Source organism: Nicotiana attenuata, unplaced genomic scaffold (genome assembly GCF_001879085.1).
Source record: "Nicotiana attenuata strain UT unplaced genomic scaffold, NIATTr2, whole genome shotgun sequence".
NCBI lineage: Eukaryota > Viridiplantae > Streptophyta > Magnoliopsida > Solanales > Solanaceae > Nicotiana > Nicotiana attenuata.
The window spans coordinates 585,170-595,996 of record NW_017670339.1 but is presented as its reverse complement, the minus strand read 5'-3'; the positions used below and the strand labels follow the sequence as shown (position 1 = coordinate 595,996).

At 36.2% G+C, this 10,827-nt stretch overlaps 1 protein-coding gene across 3 annotated transcripts; it reads left to right on the top strand.

Annotated features, from left to right (window-relative positions):
* The first annotated feature begins 369 nt into the window (after positions 1–369).
* On the top strand, positions 370–10,481 carry LOC109238090 (galacturonokinase). 3 transcript variants are annotated; one of them, XM_019404523.1, is made up of 14 exons: positions 370–712; positions 1,767–1,880; positions 2,208–2,279; positions 2,895–2,933; positions 3,325–3,483; positions 5,593–5,658; positions 5,977–6,056; positions 7,745–7,844; positions 8,274–8,494; positions 8,888–8,928; positions 9,016–9,044; positions 9,395–9,464; positions 9,558–9,647; positions 9,986–10,481. In XM_019404523.1, exons 1-14 carry the CDS (start codon positions 674–676, stop codon positions 10,228–10,230), a joined length of 1,365 nt encoding a protein of 454 aa, XP_019260068.1. In that variant the 5' UTR covers positions 370–673; the 3' UTR covers positions 10,231–10,481. The 3 variants fall into 3 exon arrangements, with proteins under 3 accessions (XP_019260068.1, XP_019260067.1, XP_019260069.1); XM_019404522.1 differs by having other exon boundaries at positions 2,895–2,938; positions 3,330–3,483; XM_019404524.1 differs by having other exon boundaries at positions 372–712; positions 2,895–2,938; positions 3,330–3,483; positions 8,322–8,494.
* The last annotated feature ends 346 nt before the right edge of the window (positions 10,482–10,827 follow it).

The window sequence follows — 10,827 nt, the reverse complement described above, 5'->3', positions numbered from 1 at the left end:
AATTTAGGTTATTTGACAACACACTAACTAGGAAGGAGAGAAATCCACATTCTAAAGAGTTTAAACTTTATGTATTGGCGGTATAATTTTTTTTACTTTATTGGACCACTTAACTTGTAAATAACTTTATTATTAAGCATTAATTGGTGAATGCGTAACAAATATAAAATAACTTACTATAACATGTTAAATTATATTGATGATGTAAATTATTTTTGCACTTATATAAGTAAGCTCTATTCTAAAATAGGAGGAAAATTTAATTTAAGGGTGAAGTTAAAAACAAAGGAAACATCATTCTAACCATAAATTGCGGGATTGACAGTTTGACGCACTTCACTTTTCCTTACATGGTAAGACCGGTGGTGTGTGGCCCTCAAAAAATATACGGTAAAGAAATAAGAGGAAAATCTTTTTGAAAATGGCAATATATGATTACGTTGGCCAATACAGAACATGAATGAAACTTAATAATCAAAGTTATTATTGAATCAAATCAAATCAAGGGGAAATGACCCTTCAACCGAAAACACTTCGTTCCCGCAAATTTCCTTTTCTTTAACCTCACTCTCCGCCTCATTATTATTTATTATTCTTAAATATCAAGCAAAACCCAGTTCAAGAAAGCTATATCAGATTGACATTCTTGCACATTTATTTCGAAAAAACAAAAATGGGTGTTTTTTCTGGTCATTGGCCTTCTGAATCTGAGGTAAAATTTTCATTTTTATAGTTCATATTTTGTTGTTTTTATTGCATTGTCGATTTTTGCTTAATGGGCTGTTGATTTGATTCTTGTTATTGATTTCAATTGCTGTTTCACTAATTTACTGTGGAGACAAACCAAGATAGTTCTAGCAATAAAATTGTGATATGCCACTATACAATTCTCGCCCGAAGAAAATATAAAGAATTTCTGGTACTTTTTATTTTGTATAATATTGGCTTGAGATGAGTTTATATGGTGTAACATGGTCAGTAAGGAATTATATAGACGACCCCAACTTCTTGTTGCCAATATACAATTCTAGTCTGAAGATTTGTGGATACAAAACACATTACTATCTGTTACAGAGCTGGGGTTCTGTATGTGATAGTGCTGTGTTGCTAGAAGTGTGATGATTTTACCTAAACTCATTATGTCATGATTTTATGCCTATTTTATAGTGCCTATTGTTTAACTAAATTTCAGTAATGTGGTTTAAAACTACCCTTTTTCTGTGTGTGAGACAGTGGGGGAGCTAGGAATTCTTTAGAATGCCACATATAGTACTTTTAGACCACTTTAACCACTACGCTAGAATTTTTTCTTTAAAAAATTATTTTAACGGGATTAAAAAAAATTGCTTTTACCCTACTGCACAGTGTAATTTCCGAACAAGTGTCCTTACATGTGGATCCGCTACTGGTGTGAGAGTGCTGTATTTAAGAAAGGAAGAACCTGTCGTACAACATGTTGCTAATACAATGTTATGTGTGGTTGGAGGAACGTAACTTAAAGGAACCTATACTTCTATGAACATAATATTCTTTTGAGCATATTCCACATAAGCCAAGTGCAAATATCCTTGTATTGCGTTGTATGCAAGTATCAATAGTTAATCTTGGTGTGTTTGTATTTGAGAGAGAAACTAAAAATGCGGCAATAACTTTAGCTAAGTTGGTTTATCTTGTTTCACTGTAATCTCCCCGACTCATGTACTAGTCACAGTTATTAAACTCAAATAGATAAGCTGAAACCCTCGCTCGTTCTGTAATTGGTGCAGTTGGATAAATTAAGACAGAAAGTCGCCGAAATGTCTGGTAGAGATGCTCAAGAGGTCAGGGTGGTTGTATCACCTTACAGGATTTGTCCATTGGGCGCTCACATTGATCATCAGGCAAGTATATTAGTTATCACTTGTTATCTACATGTGCTCGCTTAATTGTCAATCGCTTAACCAGACATCCTTCTATTATGGTTCTTGACTGACAAGGTTTCTACTTGCTGTTCTTCAGATTTAATATATTCCATAACAGGATTCTATATCTAATGTAAATAAAATATTAGCGTATGAATCTTCATGATCTGCCTTAAATTCAATCAACCAAATATGTGTCATTTCTAAACTTGAGTCAGTCATATGAAACCTTGGTACCTAAGGATAATTATTTGCAGTTGTACCTTTATGCAAAATCTATATTGTGTGATCTTCAATGTGATTCAGGGGGGAACCGTTTCAGCTATGACAATCAATAGGGGTATACTACTTGGTTTTGTTCCTTCTAATGACACCCAGGTATGATTTCTTATGTATTATAGCCAAATTGTGCAGTGCTTTAACGATGTAAACATGGTATATTGTCTATATGTCGTGAACAATAAGTAAAATGTTCGTAGTTTAGCTTAAATTGGTTCTGTATGTATGACTTTACATGGCTGGATAATATCTCACGCCATGTCCTTATCCAAATCCCCTTAGTCTGCCGAGTTCTATGTTCTCGTTGGGGTTCTAAGTAGCTCATTGCTCATAAAAATAGTTGTACAAACTTCAAGATGTGCTTTACTGAGTACATATACCACAAGTCAATTGATAGATGTTCCTGTGAAATTCGTCTTTTTAGCTGGAATGCCGCCACTGAGACACATATAATTAGACATAGTTACAGAACAGAAGTTACTACTCACGTCCTAACTGATGCTCATTTCGATGTCTTATTCACCACTCTAATTCTGTTGACTCTCTACTTTGCAAAACTGGAGTCGCCAATCAGCACTGGAAGCTGAGACAGCTTTGTTACTTCTCTGCTTAAGAGCTTGAGTTTTATGGAATATTCACTAAACTCTTTTCAGCTAATCATTTTCTTTGTATTCGACTTCATATTCATTTTCGACTATGACTTCAAATTTGTAGGTTACATTACAATCTGGGCAATTTAAAGGAGAAGTTCGGTTCAGGTAAATGATTTTCATCTTAGGCATATTCATACTATATGTAACTAGTTTTGATATCTATAAATTTATTAAGAAGGTTATCTTTGTTCAGAGCCATATATATACGTCTTTGCTGCTGCTAGATTATGAGCCTATAACTAGTATATAACTACTTTGATATCTACAATCTCCTGTCTGTGGACTTGCAGCATAAGTATGCAAGTTGATAGTGATACAACACAGTTTTTAGTTTCTACAATGTGGAAAATCCTATGACTGTTTTAGCTCTCTCAAAACAATAGGTTATGATAGTTTCATGTAATCTTTTTTTCCCGTCATGATAGTTTCATGTATTCAATAGTATAAATCCTAACAAAAGTATTGACCATCTAATACCTTGCAACTTAAAATTCAGAGTAGATGAAGTTCAGCTTCCTAAGCATATCTCCGAGATAAATGGTTTGAATGAACAAATTGACTCATCCAAACCTCAGGAAGAATGCAAATGGGGTAACTATGCTAGAGGAGCAATATACGCCCTGCAAAACAAAGGAAATCATCTGAAAACGGTTAGTAAGATTTCTTTTCCTGCTGTTTGATAGACATTTGTAATATCCTTGGTCCGCAAAACAAATTGATTCCATTTCTACCATAGAGGTTTACAAGAACTTTCTTTCACATTTAAGAGCAGAATGGTTGTTAGCTTGTTTATCCTTGATGTTAAAGGACTGCAACCTGCTCTGAATATGAGTATTTTCCATTCATTACTTAAAGTGAGTTAAGTATATTCCAATAACTTGCTGATTCTCATTCTCTGAATTGCAACTGCCTGGTTCTAGATGTTGAGCTCTAAAATTTTACAATCCGCTGGTTCCGTTCTACAGTCCATAGGTGGACTTCTGGCTTTTTAAAATAGATTTCCTTCCACACACCATCCATCTTTTCACTTCTTATGTCTCTTATGAACTGAGATGATTGTTTACACAATTTGTTCCGTCTAACCCTGAGATGGAATCCAATTCAATGTAATTTGAAAATATATACATTGTTCGAGTACTTGTTACTTGATGATGATGCTTCTGATTTTTCTCATTTGGTTTTCAAAAAGATATTTCAAATAAGCTAAAGTTGCTTATAAGAAATATTTACCCAACAGCTTGGAACAAGATAGGCTTCTCACTGAATTTGAGGAACTGGAGAGAGCGGGGGAAGAAGATTTCTTGTTTATACGTGAGGATACTCTCATGTGAATTACGATGTTCCAGTGATTTTGCAGCAACATCCATTGGAAGAATATTATTTAAAGTACATATCTACGTCAAATGGCTAAGGAAGGGGATGCATTGTTATGCATAACCTCAGAGTTGAAAATGGAAATTGAAGAAAAGATCAAGAACCATAGCTGTAGTTTGGCTTAATTTTCTATTTAGGAGATAAAGATCAACCTACCGTACTATTTAAATTTGATTTCCAATTTTGTTTTAATAAAGCAATATGTCGGAAAGGCCTTACAAGGAGGGAGGAACTAGGTAAATTAGATTGTTCTCCTATTTAGATGTGTTAAAATTTGTGACCAAGTCTATCCCACTGTTGCTTTGTCCAGTCTTTTATTTTTGATTTTGTTTTTTATAATGTTGAAATACAAACTTATGGAAATTTAGATGTTTCTACCTGCCTTTGTGGTCCTTAAAAGGCTGTCCCTTTGGATTTGAGCATTTTAGACCCACTAGTGTTGTTGTAAGCTTCTAGTTTCCCAAGGTCAAGCTCTGAGTACCATAATATGAGTGGTTTACTTGAAGATTGTCATGGATACCCTCAGCAGTTTTATACTATAACTACCTGTAGTGTAAATTTTAACGAGTTGGGGTGTCTAAATTGCTTCCTCAGTTGAAGGTTCCCTGAGCATCTGTTAAGCTAGATTTGTGGGTCCCACGCGAGTGCCAAGAAATGGTGAAGGGGCTGGTCAAGATCTCTTTTAAGGGAACTGCAGACGAGCACTGGGTTCTGTCGTTGTGCAGATAGCTATGTTAAAAACTGAGAATTTTGAAGAAAGTGGGTTTACAAGCTTTTAATTAATTGGAAGCATGTTGCAGCATTTGCCACATCTTCACTTACTTGATTTGGTTCCATTTACGTTTGACCTAATGAGCTAGGCTAAGGTCCATTTTCTTTACATGGTATAAAAGCTAGACCCAACTCTATTTCTTGGTTTACCGAATTTTAGGCCCATCTTATGTTGTCCATGCTCCAAATGTCTAGTCCTAGGCATGCAAGGGTATTATGTGTTGCACATTGGATGAGAATTGGCTTTTCCCTCCTTATTTGGTCTTGGGTAATCCTCACCGCATGAGCTAGTTGTTGAAGTTGAATTATGACCAAAGGTCCATTTTCTTGACATGGTTGACTGCCTTCATCCATTCTATTTTCTTGGGCCATTTAAGTGTTTATCATTATTCTCTATTGAATAAAATGTTTAGTTTCAAATTCAATTCCGGAGTTCTACTCTTGGATACATTCCTCTGTCAAAAGAACTGTTACATTACATGCACTAAAACGATTCATTTCTCAGTCACCTTGATCTGCATTCTTTTGCATAATCCCTCAACTTGACATGCTTAACCTCAATGTGCATCATATCTTTCATTTATACCAATCTCTTTGAAGCTTGTTTTTTGCAGGGTATCACTGGGTTTATCTGTGGTTCTGAGGGTCTTGACAGTTCAGGTCTCAGCTCTTCTGCAGCTGTAAGTTGTTTTTCCCATCGCCGCCTTTGAATTTTGAGTTAGGCGATCAAGAAATGTAGTTTCTATTTTGCATTTTTAGCAAAGTTCTTGTGATCTGGTGAAGTTATACTCGAGACCCTCTAAGGCCTTTTTTTTTTCCCGCTGTTGCATCCTTGAGGAAAAGAGATCTCAGTGGTCACTCTTCTCTTTTAAGAGATCTGATTTGCATCTTTGTTCTTTTCTTATAGTACTCAGCTCCTTACAGTGTCTTAGATATCCTATTTATGTCCCTTTTCATTTCTCTTCTGGAATTGCATTTAACAACCTCATGCTTAACAGGTTGGTGTAGCATATCTGTTGGCTTTCGAAAGTGCAAATGGTCTTGTAGTGTGCCCAACTGAAAATATTGAATATGATAGGTATGTGAGTTGTACGATGTTCTTGTCTTTGTTGCTTGCTAGTTCATTGAAGATATCTGGTGCTTCCTTGCTGTTTAAACTTTTTGCCATTGATCTCTTGAAAAAATTTCGGAGAGCTTTTAGGGAAGAGAAGAGAGTGTTGCTAATTCTTGTTAGAACAGGTGCATTACCACTTGATAGAGTTGGTGAATTATCCCCCAGAAAAGATTTCTTTTATTTTTCCGTCTCAACAATTGACATTTCTGGGAATATTGACGAAGAAATACTTAACGTGAATATTTTGACAAATTCGGATAATGAACTATTAAGTTACCTCCAACATGTACGTGATATGATATATCATGTTTAGAAGTTGCTTATGTACAGTTTCTTTCTTGAGATGTTTCCACACTTTCTGGATATTTTGGAATTGCTTGTGACATTGCTCTAAGTGTATTTTGAGTAGGTGCCTGGTGGAAGTCAGATAATAAAGCTTAAAAAGGACCTTAGGAAGGGGTGAAACTGTATTCGTCAGCCTGGTGGAATCTTGCATAGGCAGCTGGCAATCTGCCCTTTTAGTTTCATACGCCTTCAAAAAATTTCTTTTCCCTTTTTCCGTTTTTAAAGTGCCTTTAATGTTTATCTGTACCTGTTGAGGTGTTACCACCTGTAAATGTAACCATGAATGATGTCTAATGGTAATGTTTGCACCTTTTAGACTACGCACTCTGTTTTACTCTCATTTTGGTGCTGATTTATAGATATGAAGTAGTTTAATGTTTTTGCTATGACATGCTGTTTGCAGTTTATGTACTGGTAAACTTAATTTCTGATGGTCATATTAGGCAATTATGGTAGTTGATTGTAAGATTGTGTCAGGTTCTATGTAGATAATCTTTTGGTCTCATTTACATATCACAAAAGATCTTCTGGTCTCATTTGGTTGTGGTAGTTTCCGTAGGACATTTTTTGATGTGCAAACTCTTTACTGGTATGTTGAAAAAAAAAACCCGTAACTGGTATGGTGAACATTTATTAGGTCCAAGGGAGCACTGCTTAAAACAAAATGAAGAGGCTTAAACAATTGATACATGTTAAATGTTTCACAAAGTGACCTGTTTAAGAAATCCGTGACAGGCATTCTGAGTTTGTCTCAATTTTTTCTCGTCTTCCTGTTTTCTCATCATTGGAACTGTATCATCTCGGATCTTTTCCAAAATCTTTAATGGGCATTATCTTATTTTTTGAATCCTCAACCTGGTTCCAGTATGAACTTCCAAATTTCTATGGTGCATTGATTCACCTGATCATTCTTCGAACTGGACTGGTCAAAGCCACTTCTATAAAGCATGTCTTAGGTCAGACTCTAGTGGTATTCACAACCGTTAACACTTTGATTTCTTAAGGGCAACAATTTAGATGCTCGTTCTCTCTGAATCAATGACATCATCAGATTCATGAACTTTTGGTAGTAATGAGGTTCAAAGGTCTATTCTGTTAGGTGACTCAGTGCTGTTCAAATCCATCCTTAGCATTGGTGGAGGATTTGATAAGTTTTTATCGGAGGAAACTGAAAAGTTAGAGGAAAATGCTTAACTTGCATCTTTAGATTTCTGTATTGCTTTATATGTAAACATGCTCTGTATTCTACAAGTTCACTTCTTGACACAATGTTTGTACGTATCTCTTGTTGCTTTTGTTGCATGCAGGCTGATTGAAAACGAATATTTAGGTTTAAAAAATGGTATATTGGATCAGTCGGCAATATTGTTATCAAGCTACGGCTGTTTGACCTGCATGAATTGCAAGGTAATGTTTTTATTTCCACACAGTAAATGGTTGACTTATCAAATAATCTTATTGTGTTTGAGTTAAAATTACTAAAAAAACTCTTCCTAATTTTTATGTGTATCTCCACTGCTGTCAGCTAAAAGTGATACTTTTTCTTCCTCTTTTAACTTGCAATGCTCTTGAGATCTCTTAAAAGAGTATAGATGTTACTCCCAAATAATCAGAGATCGGAACTTTAAGCAGTCATAATTACGTGGAAGAAAGAAAAGAGGAAAATCAAGAACTAGCCGTAGAAGTAGAAAGAATTTGCTATTCAAAACTGGGAAACCCAGATTGTTCATGATGAATTGCTCTTCCTTGTCGTTTATGTCATTTTGCTTTAACTTTCCTCTTGTTATGATTTCAGTTTTACATTATGGCAACTTTTGTTGTTTTCTTCTGATACAGATTTCACATTCTGTAGAAAACTCTGACAATTATAGACCGCATGTGCAGACCATAAAACACAAACTGATACGCCCTCCAGAGGTGCAAAACAATCATGGAGAGTTAGGTAATGCGTACAAGATATTGCTGGCCTTTTCAGGTCTGAAACAAGCATTGACAACAAATCCTGGATATAATCGGCGAGTTGCAGAGTGTCAGGAGGCTGCAAAATTATTGTTGCAGTAAGATTATTTCCTGTTTGAAGCTTGTATCCTGGAATAAGAATTCTTTGTTTCAACTTATGGTCATGGAATGCATGCATGTATATTGATGGAATATACTAGGATAGATGAAACAAAAATTCCTAGTTGTAAGTGACTCTCCTTTAAGAAGAATATTTTAGATTTAAATCCTAATGGAAATTTATCAAACGATGATCATTATTTCAATGATTGAATATTAAGCCTTCTTGGACTACCCTCAAAGCTTGAAGCATTCCTAAGACTAACAAACCCTTCTTATTGAATTAGCATGATGAAGTTGCGATTATATCTAATTGACTTTTTACCAAAGCTTTCACTTCTGTTAGGCTATTTTCCGTTTTCTTCTTCTGACTCTTAACACTGAACTTCTAGAGCTTCAGGGAATGAAGAAGTGGAACCTGTTCTATCAAACGGTACGATACTGAGCCTGCTTTTGTTGTTGAATTAGTGATACTGTTTTAATGATGATGATGTTGATTACGAGTCTATTGTTTATGCAGTTGAACCAGATGTTTTTGAAGCCCACAAGGTAAAATCCACAAGTAAATGTTGGATGTATAATTACGCCTTCTTAACCATCATTTTGCTGAAGGGGAGGCTTGGAGCAATGGTAAAGATGTCTCCGTGTGACCTATAGGTCACAGGTTCGAACCGTAGAAATAGCCACTAATGCTTGCATTAGGTTAGGCTGTCTGCATCACACCCCTTGGGTGCGATCCTTTCCTGGACCCTGCGTGAACGTGGGATGCCTGGTGCATGGGGCTGCCCTTTTGAACCATCATTTTGCAGTGTCATTTGTGAAATCCTTCAATGAAAATCTTTTACTCATTTCTATGGACCAATTGTATTTCATATCATGTTTTTGGAAATGTTTATCAGAGCAAATTAGAACCCGACCTAGCTAAAAGAGCAGAGCACTATTTCTCTGAAAATGAGAGAGTCCTGAAAGGTATTATTCTTTACCGAACTTTACTCCTTTAATTTTTTTACTTAGTTTTAAGACAGTCCATTCATATGTAAACATCATGTGCGGTTTTTTTAGGACTTGAGGCTTGGGCGTCCGGAAACCTTAAAGAATTTGGAGAGCTTATTACAGCATCTGGTCTAAGTTCTATTCAAAACTACGAATGTGGTAAATGTTGTTTTTAATATTTGATATCTGAATTTCATTTTAAATTCATCATCTGTTATTTTTCTGTTTACATTTACATCTACAAAACCTATAAAAGTAGTAGCCGATAAATAGCTTTTTTGATAATTTATATTGAGGGACAAGAGAAACCGATTCTTGCACTTTTCTCTCTTTTTTTATTTTTATTTTTCTTAACGAAAATTCTATTACATTGGGGGATATGGGAAGGGGAAGGATAATGATGAGAATTGAACTCACACCTATTGTGTCAAAAACTCCCACCGGTACAACTAGACTGTAAACCTTGGTAATCTTGCACTTCACTTTAATCATTTCAGGTTGTGAACCACTTATACAACTATATGAGATTCTTCTGAAGGCTCCTGGTGTACTTGGCGCGCGGTTTAGTGGTGCAGGATTCCGAGGCTGCTGTCTTGCATTTGTAGATGCAGATAGAGCAGAAGAAGCCGCAATATTTGTCAAGAACGAGTACCGTAAGCTCCAGCCGGAGTTGGCAAGTCATATCAACCAAGGGCCGGCTGTATTGGTATGCGATGCAGGTGACTGTGCACGTGTGTTCTGAAACAGTCAGTTAGCTAAACTCGTAACGCACTCAGGTTCATACTTGTAGCTCCACGATTTCCCATTTTTTCATCCATTCTTTTCAAGTGATTTGTGTTCTTGTATCCTTAGTATTTCATTTTCCACATTGACTTGGTGTATATTATTTTGGATGTTGGAGAAAGATTGTGTCAACAATTTGTATTGGCCTCCATTGCCCAATTTGTGTACGAAGTCTTATTGGAATTTTGAGGATCCAACTTCTTTTGCTTATAATGATAGATTGAAAGTTTATGAAGTTTGATTCTTGTATGTTTCATGAAGGGGAGCCTTGGCGTAACTGGTAAGTTGCTGCTATGTGACCGGGAGGTCACGGGTTCAAGCCGTGAAAACAGCCTCTCGCAGAAATGCAGGGTAAGGCTGATTCTTGTATGTTTCATGAAGGGGAGCCTTGGCGTAACTGGTAAGTTGCTGCTATGTGACGGGAGGTCACGGGTTCAAGCCGTGAAAACAGCCTCTCGCAGAAATGCAGGGTAAGGCTGCGTATAATAGACCTTGTTGTCCGGTCCTTCCCCGGACCCCGCGGATAGCGGGAGCTTAGTGCACCAGGCTACCCTTT